The sequence below is a fragment of the Canis lupus genome, chromosome 17, assembly GCF_048164855.1.
Source record: "Canis lupus baileyi chromosome 17, mCanLup2.hap1, whole genome shotgun sequence".
Classification (NCBI taxonomy): domain Eukaryota; kingdom Metazoa; phylum Chordata; class Mammalia; order Carnivora; family Canidae; genus Canis; species Canis lupus.
This window is the reverse complement of record NC_132854.1, coordinates 15,076,037-15,089,715: the sequence shown is the minus strand read 5'-3', so window position 1 is coordinate 15,089,715 and position 13,679 is coordinate 15,076,037. Positions and strand designations below refer to the sequence as shown.

The window sequence follows — 13,679 nt, the reverse complement described above, 5'->3', positions numbered from 1 at the left end:
TTTTGGTTTTTGTTTTAGATTTGAGAAAAATTAAGTTTATTTTTATTGTTAAAATTCCCAGTTCTCTTCGTTTTTTAAAAATTTAACTACAATAAAATATGTAGTACAATAGAATGCATATTACAAAATTTACCATTTTGACCATTTGTAAGTGTATGGAGTTAGTGACATTAAGTACATTCACATTGTTGCATGACCTGTACGACCATCCATCTCCAGAGTTTTTTCATCATCCCAAACTGAAACTCTGTACCTATTAAACAATGTTCCCCATTTTTCTTTCTCATTTCCCTCCTTCCTCTTTCTTTCTTCGTTTCTTTTTATAATAGCCATTCTAATGGATGTGAAGTGGTATCTCAGTGTGGTTTTGATTTGCATTTCCCTAATGAATCGCTAATGATGGTAAGCATCTTTTTGTATGCTTTTGACCATTTGTATATCTTCTTTCATAAATGGTTTTAGAGCCTACTTTCTCCTCCTGCTCCACCTTTGCCCAGAAGTACTTCAGGTAGTTTAATGCCATTAATGACTGTTCGAAACCATGATTTTGAATGATTATATACTATCTGCCATACAATTTCCATTTATCTTGTTTTTCAGTTGATAAGATCTTTAGGGAAAGAACTTTCAGAGAGTTTTATTATTTATTTATTTATGATTGAATGAATGAATGGATGAGAGATGGAGAGAGCATGAGTGGAGAGAGGGAGCAGTAGACACCCCTGCTGGGCAGGGAGCCAGATGCAGGGCTCCATCCCAGAACCCTGAGATCTTGAGGTGAACTGAAAACAGACACCTAACCAACTGAGCCACCCGTATCCTGCCCCCCCCCCCCCCCCCCCCCCCGGCCAGGGAATTTTAGTTGTAAATCTTATAATGTTGAAACATCTGTGTGCATAAATAAATATTTATTTGTTTAAGACACATGGCTGTATTTGATCAAGAACATATATATTTCAAAATTGCTTTCTAAAAAAAAAAAAAAAATTGCTTTCTAGAAGGACTGAAGCATGAGGTTTACTTCTAATTTTAGAGTAGAATTAGCTCAGAACCTAACGCATCCATTTTCCTTCTTTCAGATATTGTTAACTTAAATAGTCTTGCTCTCATTTCCATTCTCCTCCTCTGTCCTAAGATTGCACCTTTATTTTTTCATTGCCATTTTAGTTGGACTTTGTGAGGGAGCAGAGATTGCTCATTTAATATACCAGTTTAATTAGAAGTCTATAATGATTTTCTAAAATCCTATAAATAAAGCATAGTCACATTCTCAGTATTTTACTTAAGGAAATTTCCGTGAAGACAAAGATTGAGTTGCATACTTATAAAAGTTATGAGTTGAATATAGTTAATATCTTAACCCAGAGGTTGGCAAACTTTTTCTTGAAAGAGCCAGATAATGAATATTTAAGCTTTGCAGCCATATAGTCTCTCCGTACATATATTTTCATTTTTATTTTTTGATAGCTCCTTAAAAATATAAGATATTCTTGACTTGAAGCCTGTGGGTTGGTTTGGCTCAGAGACTCTAGTTTGTCAATCCTGTTCTCGTTTTATTTGCAGTGATCTTGCTAGTCAACACAACTCTTTATTGATGAAGAATTATTTATTTATTTATTTAGAGAGTGCTTGCACATGCATGAGAAAGAGCAAGCAGGGGGAGGGGCAGAAAGAGAGAGGGAGAAGGGAGAGAATTTCAGGGACTCTGCTGAGTGCAGAGCCCAACATGGAGCTCAATCTCATAACCCTGAGATCATGACCTGAGCTGAAACCAAGTCGAGTGCTTAACCCACTGAGCGACATAGGTGCCTCTTGTTTTAAGAGAACTGCAAACTCTCGTACTGTTCAGATTTTGGGTTTTTGAATAAATTACCAAGAGCTAATATTTATTATTTTAATTTTCAGATGGTGACCCAGATAACTATATTGCTTACTATCGGAGAGCTACTGTCTTTTTAGCTATGGGCAAATCAAAAGCAGCACTTCCTGATTTAACTAAAGTGATTGAATTGAAGATGGATTTCACTGCAGTAAGTGGGTCTGAACTTTCTTTAAAGGAGAATATATGGGAATTTGGAAGAGGTAATTTCACTTTTTTAAGGTGAGGATTGGTCTGCTAGGCATAGCTGGAGGATGTAGAAAACTGCTGTGGTGTAGTGGCCTGGGCAACAAGAAAAAATCCAAAGTCCTTGGAATCAAGGGTCTTTGTGCAAGATGAACAATGGGTATAGCTGCTGATTTTTAGAAGCTTGGCAATGGTGTTAGCTTTGTGGTTTAGAAAGACTTCTCGAGGGTGGAGTGTAGGATAGGATGTGAGTCTGAGTAACCAGTTGATCATGAAGCTGTTGAATTAAAAGACTGTCAAGTGACTGACAACAGTTCTAATTAAGGCTGTAGCAGAAAGAATAAAGAAAAGGAGATAGGTTAGATAAGCAGTGGTTTGTGGAGAGGACACAGTCAGGAATTAGACTGATCCTTCCCTGCAACCAACACACAAGCCTCAGAAATGGAGGAATTTACAGTCTAATGGGATGTCCTGATGATCGGCAGGCCAATGTAATGGCTTAAAATAATAGAATAAGTTAGATGGTTTCAAAATTAGTTTGGTAACTCATTTATTGTTTATATCTTACTGTATTCCAAAAAGAACTTGAGATAACTGATTAGGTAGGGGTGAATGTTTGGTTTGAAATATTACCCTCATTTTAGGACGGAATTCCCAAAGGTCAGATTTTTTTCTTTAATCTCTTTACCTAGCTAAGCACAACCTTTCACAGAGGGTAAGTAGTTTATTTTCCTAGTATTATAATAGCTAATAGGTAGTTTAAGTGGCTTTCATCTTGCTTTTTGTGTGTATTGATGCACTTAACAGAGGATTAGGGCCTTTTTTATGTATTGTAAAAGTAATATATAAGTTTTAACGGACTGTCAATGTGGTTTCTGTCTTATGGTCACATTGGTCATCAGAAAGTTGGTATTCTTGGAAGAGATGGGATTATGCACATAAGAGGAATATCAGACAGAGTGGGGGAAATGATGCATGTGGAAAGGAAGAAGTGTTGTTCTTTGGTTATAGTAGAGTGAATATTTCTACTGAGAATTAATAAAAACATAATTATTCCTAGAATTTTGATTGGTAAAGTCCCAAATTATATAACTTTTTTTTTGTGGTGACAAAAAATTATTACAATGGCAAAAAAAAAAATTAAATTGAGATATAACATCAAATTCATCCTTTTTTAAATTGTATAATTCAGTGGTGTTTAGTATATTCACAAGGTTCTGCAAGCATCACCATTGTCTAGTTCCAGAACATTTTTGTTGCCTCCAAAGGAAATCTAGTACCTATTAGCCATCCCTCCCCATTTATGCCCTAGCCTCTGGCAACCATTTATCTTTCTGTCTATATGGATTTGCTTATTTGGACATTCAATATAAATGAAATCATACAGTATGTGGCCTTTTGTGTCTGACTTCTTTCATTTTGCATATTTTCAAGTCTATCCATGTTGTAACTTGTATCAGCACTTCATTTCTTTTTATGGTTGGATAATATTCTACTGAATGGATATATCACATTTGCCTATTGATTTTTTAGGTGATGGGAGTTTGGGTTGTTGCCACTTTATAGCTATCGGTATGAACTTTCATGTACAAGATTTTGTGTTGACACATTGTGAATTTTGGGGGGTATAGCACAAAAACTATTTTTAACAAGTATGGTTATGTAAAAGTTAATAATAAAAATTACACACATTCATTGGTTCCAGGAATTGTTCTCAAAGTGCCAAGTCAAATGGGCATTGGAAAAGTAAATATTTCATTAATGCTTCATTAGCATATTTGGTTTTGTTTTTTGTGTTTAAAGAAAATTTGGAAATGCATGGTACTCAGAACACCTTTTTTTTTTCCTAGGCAAGATTACAGAGAGGTCACTTATTACTCAAACAAGGAAAACTTGATGAAGCAGAAGATGATTTTAAAAAAGTGGTAAGTTCAGTTTGTATTTGACTTTATTAAGAAGATGTTGAACATCATTATGAAGATGAGTGAACATATTGGACTTTTTTTTAATAGTAAGACATTTAGTAATAACCTTATAGCTAAAAGGGAAAATCTTTTGATTTGTGTATATAAAATCACAGTTTCTGAATTAATACATAGTGGCTGACATGAAAGAATCACTTTAATAGTTGAAAGGTAAAGTTTTGAGAAAGAATATATAATTTTTTTAAAAGATTTTATTTATTTATTCATGAGAAACACAGAGAGACAGAGACACAGGGAGGGGGAGAAGCAGGTTTCCTCTGGAGAGCCCGACGTGGGACTAAATCTTGGGACTCTGGGATCATGCCCTGAGCCAAAGACAGACACTCAACTGCTGAGCCACTCAGGTGTCCCAAGAATATATAATTTTAATTCAGTTTATATAGCTCACATGTTCTGCTTTGTTTTCCAGGAGAATCAAGAGATGTCAGCTTAACTATTCTAAAACTCCCTTCATTTGATTTGAAAGGAATAATAAAAGGGAATTTTGTAATTACCCATATGGCTACAGATTGTAAAGTGTTTTGGATATGTTAGGGGGTGGTACAGATTACATGTAACTGAAAAATGATTTGGAGAGACAGCCGATGTCTTTTTGCCCTCATGAAGCTTGTTTTTAAGATTGCATTTTTGTTCCTTTTTTTTTTTAAGATTTTATTTATTTATTCATGATAGAGAGAGAGAGAGAGAGAGGCAGAGACACAGGCAGAGGGAGAAGCAGGCTTCATGCTGGGAGTCTGACGCGGGACTTGATCCCGGGACTCCAGGATCACTCCCTGGGCCAAAGGCAGGCGCTGAACCGCTGAGCCACCCAGGGATCCTTCATTTTTGTTCTATCTGGATTTGTTTCTGGAGTGGTCTAGAAAAAAGCATGTATAGGGTTGACCTTTGAGCAATATAAGTTTGAACTGCATGGGTCCACTTATACATGGGATGTGTAAGTACTATTAAGTGTATTTTCTCTTCTTTATGATGTTCTTAATAAGTTTTTTTTCTCTACCTTTATTGTAAGAATACAGTATGTAATGCATATACAAAATATGTGTTAATTGCTTGTTATTGATAAGGCTTCTGGTCAACAGTAGGTTACTAGTAGTTTTGGGAAGTCAAGTTATGTGCGGATTTCAACTGCATGGGGTGGGTGGCGTCAGATCTCTAATCCTGTGTTAAGGGTCAACTGTCTAAACTTCATTGTTCATTATTTGCATTTTTGTAGTTTTTAAAAATGCTTAGTTACTAGATGGTAACCACTCTGAAAATAAAACCGAAATTTCTAATATTTCATAACCTTTGTCACAATGCTCAGTCATATGCAGAGAAATCCAAAAAATGTTAGACTTAATTGTATTAAAATCTAATCAGTAGCTGTGTCATGGTCTCGGTAAAACTGGATGTCCATTTATGTTTATCTAATTTTCCCTACTAGGTAAGATCTTGAGAGCAGGCTGAAGGACAGGTGATGGGGAGATCATGGTGTTGGAGTCACCTTTCCTCAGCCCCGTTCTTGTATATAGAAAGTATTGTGAGAAATTTGTTGGATGGATGGATGATAAAACACAATAATGGATTTCCTTCTTTTTAACAGATGGTTAAATCTATTACAATTTTTTTTCAATCACAACATTAGAATAGTCTTTTAGAAATAACACAATTTAGAATAAAGCTTTAGCAAAAATTAATCCTTATTGGGCAATGGATGTGTTCTTTTGGAAAAGTGAGTTTTTGGAACTTTGGGTATGTCTTGAGTTAATATCTTTTTCTTTTCTTTTCTTTTCTTTTCTTTTCTTTTCTTTTCTTTTCTTTTCTTTTCTTTTGAGTTAATATCTTTTCTGTGATCAATATTAAAACCTCAGAAACATGAAGGGAGACTTTCATGAGACTTTCCACTTATAGATTGTTTTCTGATAGTCCTACTTCCACTAGTGCTTTCTTAAAACTGCTCTTATTATTGTTACAGGATTCTTCCATGAGAATGTGCATCTGTACTGAATGATTTTTCACTTTTAGTTGAAATTTTTATTGAGATAATTATGAAGCAGAGAGATCCTGTGTACCCTTTACCCGACACCCACTTTCTCCCAGTGGTCTTAGAAACCTGTAGTACCATATTACAACCAGGGAGTTGACATTGATACGATCTATGAACACTCAGATTTCCTCAGTTTTAGTGTTTACTTCTTTGTGTGTGTTTAATTCGATAGCTTTTTTTCTTTATGCCACAGTTAACATACTGAGTGCTTCTGTTGTCACAAGGATCCCTCCTGCTGCTCCTTTACAACCACACCCACTTCCCTACATACTGTTCCCGCAGCTCATCTATAACTTTGGGCAACCGCTAGTTTGTAATTCATTTTTAAAATTTTGGCATTTCAAAACTTCCCCTTTTTCACTGTTTTGAATAAAACTGCTACAAACATTCTTGTATAGGTTTTAGTGTGAACAAGAGTTTTCATTTTCCTGGGACAAATGCCTAGAAATACAATTTTCTGGGTTGTATCATAATTGCCTGTTTAGTTTTATAAGGAACCACCAAATTGCTTTTCAGAGTGCCATTTTATGTTCCTCTACATCCCTGCCAGTGCATGGTTTGGTCACTGTTTTTTATTTTAGCCATTCTGAGAAGTGTATAGTGACAGCTCATTGATTTTTAATTTGCATTCCCTAATGTTTAATGATCTTTTCTTGTGCTTATTTGTCATCCTTTTTGGTGTAAAGGCGGTTCGTGTCTTTTGCCGATGTTCTAATTGGATTGTTTGCTTGTTTTACTATTGTGTTTTGGGACTTATTTTTGTATTTTAAATGCTTTACCACATGTGTGGTCTGAAAATGTGCTTACTCAGTCCATGCCTTGTTTTCCCCTTCACAGGGTGTGTCAGAGAGCAAACATTTTTACTTTTGGTGATATCCAATTTATTGGTTTTCTGTTTTCTCCTGTGTATTGTGTTTTTGGTGTCATTCTAAGAACTAGTCATCAAGCCATAGGTTTCAAAGATTTTTCTCCTGTGTTATTTTTAAAAACTTTTATGATTTTATGTTTTACATTTAAGACTGTGATCTATTTTGAGTTAATATTCATGTAATGTATGAAGTTTTGGTTGAGGTTGATTTGTTTTGTCTTTGGGTATACCATTGTTCCAACTGTGTTTTGAAAGGCTTTCCCTCCTTCACTGAACTGCTTTTGCACCTTTAAAAATAGGACAGTTGGCTGTACTTGGGTGGGTATATTTCTGGGTTCTCTAATCTGTTCCACTGATCTATATGTTTATTCCTCTGCCATTGCTATATTCTCTTGATTTCTTAGCTCTGTAAAAAGTCTTTTTTTAAAAAAGATTTTATTTGAGAGAGAGAGAATGAGAGAGAATGAGCAGGGGGGAGAGGGAGAAGCAGGCTCCCTTGCTGAGCAGGGAGCCTGATGCAGGGTTGACCCTGGGATGATGACCTGAGCCAACGCAGATGCTTAACCTACTGAGCCAGCCAGGTGCCCTTGTAAAAAGTCTTAACGGGGAGTGGAGTGATTGCTCTGCACTTTATTCTTCTCTGTCAATATTGTTTTAGATGTTCTCTGGCCTGTGCCTTTTTTCTTTCTTTTTTTAAAAAATATTTTATTTATTTATTCATGATAGAGAGAGAGAGAAAGGCAGAGACACAGGCAGAGGGAGAAGCAGGCTCCATGCAGGGAGCCTGATGCGGGACTTGATCCTGGGACTCCAGGACCACGCCCTGGGCCGAAGATAGGCGGCAAACTGCTGAGCACCCAGGGATCCCCTGGCCTGTGCCTTTTCATATAAATTTATTTTTTTTATTGTTTTTATTTTTTATTTTTTCATATAAATTTAAAATAAACTTGTCTGTTTACACAAAGCCTTGCTGATATCTTGGTAGGAAAGGAATTGCGATAAAGGTCAGTTTGGGGAGACGTGAAATCTCTATTATGCTGAGTCTTCTGATCCATGAATACAGTATGCCTCCCCATTTGTTTAAGTCTTTGATTTAAAAAAAAAAAGGGGGGGGGGGAATCCCTGGGTGGCGCAGCAGTTTGGCGCCTGCCTTTGGCCCAGGGTGCGATCCTGGAGACCTGGGATTGAATCCCACGTTGGGCTCCCGGTGCATGGAGCCTGCTTCTCCCTCTGCCTATGTCTCTGCCTCTCTCTCTCTCTGTGTGACTATCATAAATAAAAATTAAAAAAAAATTTAAAAAAGGTCTTTGATATCTTTAATCAGTGTTTTGTAACTTGCAATGTACAGATCCTGTACATATTTTGTTAAATGTATATATCTAAGTATTTCTTTTAGAGTGATCTTAAGTCATACTGTGTTTTTAATTTCATTTTTCACACTGAATAATCTTTTTGTTATTTTTTTCTTCAGAAAAGTACTCATGTATTTAATTCTGTAAGATAAATCTTAATGCATATGGATGGGAGGCCAAGTTAAATCTTACCACTAAAGAAGCTACATTTAACATGTAACAAAAATTTTGTTGTGTGTAAGAATAATTATAATTAGATTGGTTTTGGTTTAGAGAAAAATACAAGTACAGAATTTATGTAGTTTACAATTATTTTGTGTTTTATTTGCAGTAACTTGAGGTAACCTAGAAATACCTGGATTTAAGATTCAGATTAATAATAAGAAAATCTTATGTGTTGGGGTACCTGAGTGGTTTAGTTGGTTAAGTGTCTCCTTTGGCTCAAGTCATGATCCCAGGGTCCTGGGATCAAGCCCCATGGAGCAGGGAACCTGCTTCTCCCCCTCCCTCTGCCTGCTCCTTTCCCTGCTTGTGCTCACTCTCTCATTCTCTGTCTCTGTCAAATAAATAAATAAATAAAATCTTTAAAAAAAATAGAAAAAGGAAAATATCACATGCATGTTTTTTGTCTGAACAGTAATTATAATGTCCTAGAGATGTTTGTATTAGAGGGTCAAAATAAGAATATTGGGAAGAACTTTTTCAGTTAACATATATGAAATTGATTACATTTTAAGCATTTGGGAATCTAGATTCTACTGGGCAAATAATAAAAGAATATTATCAGATGGACAAGAGATGAGAACCCAGTGTCTACAGTGTCCAGTGTTTGTAAATGAAGAGATAAACATTAGAACTATTCACAGGATCACTAGCTGTTATGTGTAGCAAAAATAAATAACACAGAGCCTAATATTGATGGGACTTTAAGGAGATGTTTCTAGTCATATAATACTGTTGATATGGCAAATATAAACTTTTGCAGAAAAATATGGCAATAAGTGTTATGGAAAAAACACATTTTGCTCAAAGATACTTATTAGAACTCTGTTTTGGAAACTCTTAGAGAATATTGTGTCAGTATGACAGAATAATGTTAACAAGAATTATTTATGTATGCTATTGATTTATAGATCTAGATGTACAAAAATAATGTCAATTAAAAAGCAAAATAAAAATTGTGTGTAAATGTTATTTTTAATTACAGAAAACTTTTATGTGTGTTAAATTGGTATAAGTGGCAAATATTTCAAAATCTCCTGCTTTAAAGTTGTATAAAACAAATTTTGAAGAAAGAAAAGTTTTAGAACAAGAGGCAGGAAACCTTGGGTTTTAGATCTGCCTTTGTACTTTAACCGGGTGTTTGCATAGCGCTCAGACTGTATGGGGCATATCACTAAGGGGTTAGTCTGGATTGTTTCACTTAATCACTGTTCCACCTTTGGAGTGTGGTATACTGGTAGTCTCATTTTACAGCTGAGGAAATAGAGGTTTATAGAAATTTGGTGACTTGTCCGAATTTACACTTATAGTAAGCATTTGGTTTTAAGATTCCAGATCTTGTATTCTTAAGCACTATACTATTGGCTCTTTGCTATCATTAGTAATTGTATGCATTCTGTGAGGGCTGTTCCTACTGGATTTGGTCACAGGACTCAAACACATGTATATGTTTCACATGTTGCAGAACATTTGTTGCTATTTGCATAAGAAAATGAGAAAACATGTATTTGCTTATATACAGTATACAGATGAAAGCCTCTGGAAAGGTATGCAAGAAACAAATAATATTAGTACCTCTTGGAGGAAAAGTATAAATTGACTTTGAAAAGTTCTTACTTTCTGGGGACCTTGTTTACCTCACTGTGAAGCATAGAGATTGTGTAGGTGATATCCTGTCTTTAAAGTTTGGTACAGGGCAGCCCCAGTGGCGCAGCGGTTTAGCGCCGCCTGCAGCCCAGGGTGTGATCCTGGAGACCCCGGGATCGAGTCCCACATCGGGCTCCCTGCATGGAGCCTGCTTCTCCCTCTGCCTGTGTCTCTGTCTCTCTCTCTAGCTGTGTCTCTATGAATAAATAAATAAAATCTTTAAAAAAAAAAAAAAAAAGTTTGGTACAGTAAAATAGATGATTTCAGGGTCTGGTTTGAAAAGATAAATTTTGTGCTAGGACTGTATTTTATCTTTACCAATTCTTATACTTTAATATTTAGAGATTTGTGAATATAGATGATATATAATACCTTCTTTTTATGTTTTTAGTTAAATGGGCTTTCTGTGGTATTTAAGAGCATTTATCAGCCTATTAGGTATAGTAAAGATTTAATCTTACTAATAAAGTGCAATACACAACCAGGTAGATGTATTCAGTTACATTTTATATGATGGAACAGAAGTTTGGATATACTCTTTTTGAGCTACAGTAAGAATCTCATTCTTTGTCATGGGTACAGGTTACTCTGCTGCTGGAGGGTCTTCTGTAAATAAGCATCACCTCAGGTCCATACCAGCTATCCTATTCCTAAACAGTCTCTTCCATGATTTAGTTTGTCTTTGAGCTATCACTGACTCCTGCTGTAACCAGCGCATGTGGTCACTTGTTAGTTCAGTTACTACTCAGTGCGTATTATTTGCAAGGCAGGGTGGTAGGAGTTAGAGGTTGCTGATGAAGAAAATTGGTCTCTGCCTTTGGAAAGATTATTCTAGGGTAAGAAATGATAGGCAAATATTATACCATAATGACGAGTGTTATGATTGAGCCCTGTGGGAATGGACAGAATGGTCACCTACCTTAACTGGGATTTGGGGGTCTGGAGTCAAGAAGGGCTTTCTTAAAGGAGGGAATGTACTGGAAATTTGAATGTTAAGAGGATGAATGAATCTGTGTTAGCAAGGTGGCTGGGAGGGCCATCCTAGCAGAAGGTGAGCATCCTTGTCAGTTAAGAAAATGATACCTCTATTACGATGGGAGCAGGAGTTATGAAAACTGGACAGGGAAGCAGCAATCTAATTGCAGAGAGGACATATGTAGTGCCAGGAGCTGAGTTTTTGGGTTTTTTTGTTTTTGTTTTTGTTTTTTTGTAAATAGCTTGGAGGGTTTTACTTCTATAAAATCCAAGCTACTCTGAAGGATGAATTAGAAGAAGACGTGAGTGGAAGCAATCAGTCTGATAACAAAGGTGTTGCAGTAAGTAATCCAAGTATGACTTTATGGAGACCAAAGATGAGGCTAGAGTAAGTGGGGTTTGAGAGAAGTAGGTAGACATTTAGGAGATTGGCTCCAGAGAGATGCAATGAATGGGGTAAGGAAGAAGGAAGAATTAGGTATGATGCCCAGGTTTCTGGATTGTTCAAATTGGTTACAGGTCCATGCTATTCCCTAAGATAGGAGTCCAGAGAGAAATTATTTAGGGGAGAAGGATGGGTAGAGAAAATAGAACTCTCTTTTTCTTTTTTCTTTTCTTTTCTCTTTCTTCTTTTTTAGAGATAGAGAGTTGGTGGGGAGGGAGGGGCAGAGACAGAGAATCTTAAGCAGACTTTGTGCTGGACATTCAGGGCTTGATCTCACAATCCTGAGATCATGACCTGAGCCGAAATCAAGAGTTGGATGCTTAACTGACTGAACCATGCAGATGCCCCTAAAGTTTATTTTAATTTCAATTAGTTAACATACAGTGCTTAGTTTCAAGTGTATAGTGTAGTAATTCACCACTTCTATACATTACCCTGTGTTCATCACCACAAATGCAGAAGCTTTTTATTTTGATGTAGTTCCAGTAGTTTATGTTTGCTTTTGTTTCCCTTGCCTCAGGAGACCTATCTAGAGAAAAGTTGCTATGGCCAATGTCAGAGAAATTACTGCCTGTGCTCTCTTCAAAGACTTTTATGGTTTTAGGTCTCACATTTAGGTCTTTTATCCACTTTGAATTTGTTTTTGTGTATGGTGTAAGAACGTGGTCCAGTTTTGTTCTTTCGCATGTGGCTGTCCAGGTTTTCCCAGCACCATTTGATGAAGAGACTCTCTTTTTCCCAATTAGATCTCCTGCTTTGTCAAAGATTAATTGTCAAAGATTAATTGACCATATGAATATGGGTGTATTTCTGGATTTTGTATTTTGTTCCCTTGATCTATGTGTATGTTTTTGTGCCATCACCATCCTGGTTTGATGACTACAGCTTTGTAATATGAGTTGAAGTCTTACATTTTGATGCTTCCAGCTTTGTTTTTCTTTTTCAAGACTGCTTTGGCCATTTGTGGTCTTCTGTGGTTCCATACAGATGTTAGGATAGTTTGTTCTAGCTCTGTGAAAGATGCTGTTGGCATTTTTGAGAGGGATTGCGTTAAAGGTGTAGATTGCTTTGGGTAGTATAGACATCTTAACAGTATTTCTTCTTCTAACTTGTGAACATGGAATGTCTTTCCATTTCTTTGTGTTGTCTTCAATTTCTTTCATCAGTGTTTTATACTTTTCAGAGTACAGGTCTTCTTCTTTGGTTAGGTTTATTCCTGGGTATCTTATTATTTTGGGTGCAATTGTAAATAGGATAGCTTTCTTTTTTAAAATTTATTATTATTATTAGTATTAGTATTAGTATTAGTATTTTTAGGATAGCTTCCTTTTCTATTTTTTTATAAATTTATTTTTTATTGGTGTCCAATTTGCCAACATATAGAATAACACCCAGTGCTCATCCTGTCAAGTGCCCACCTCAGTGCCCGTCACCCAGTCACCTCCACCCCCACCCACCTCCCCTTCCACCACTCCTAGTTCGTTTCCCAGAGTTAGGAGTCTTTCATGTTCTGTCTCCCTTTCTGATATTTCCCACTCATTTTTTCTCCTTTCCCCTTTATTCCCTTTCACTATTTTTTATATTCCCCAAATGAATGAGAACATACAATGTTTGTCCTTCTCCGATTGACTTACTTCACTCAGCATAATACCCTCCAGATCCATCCACGTCGAAGCAAATGGTGGGTATTTGTCGTTTCTAATGGCTGAGTAATATTCCATTGTATACATAGACCACAGCTTCTTTATCCATTCATCTGTCAATGGACACCAAGGCTCCTTCCACAGTTTGGCTATTGTGGACATTGCTGCTATAAACATCGGGGTGCAGGTGTCCCGGTGTTTCATTGTGTCTGTATCTTTGGGGTAAATCCTCAGCAGTGCAATTGCTGGGTCGTAGGGTAGATCTATTTTTAACTCTTTGAGGAACCTCCACACAGTTTTCCAGAGTGGCTGCACCAGTTCACATTCCCACCAACAGTGCAGGAGGGTTCCCCTTTCTCCACATCCTCTCCAACATTTGTGGTTTCCTGGTTTCTTAATTTTAGGATAGCTTCCTTAATTTTTCTTCCTGCTCTTTCATCACTGATGTATA

At 36.4% G+C, this 13,679-nt stretch overlaps 1 protein-coding gene across 2 annotated transcripts in view; it reads left to right on the top strand.

Moving 5' to 3' along the window:
• The window catches only part of DNAJC3 (DnaJ heat shock protein family (Hsp40) member C3), a 92,389-nt gene that overhangs the window by 26,360 nt on the left and 52,350 nt on the right, over window positions 1-13,679 (top strand). For both annotated transcript variants that reach the window (XM_072782601.1, XM_072782602.1), the window contains exons 3-4: window positions 1,906-2,030; window positions 3,916-3,990. In XM_072782601.1, coding sequence (XP_072638702.1) covers window positions 1,906-2,030; window positions 3,916-3,990 — 200 coding nt within the window. The remainder of the gene's footprint in view (window positions 1-1,905; window positions 2,031-3,915; window positions 3,991-13,679) is intronic.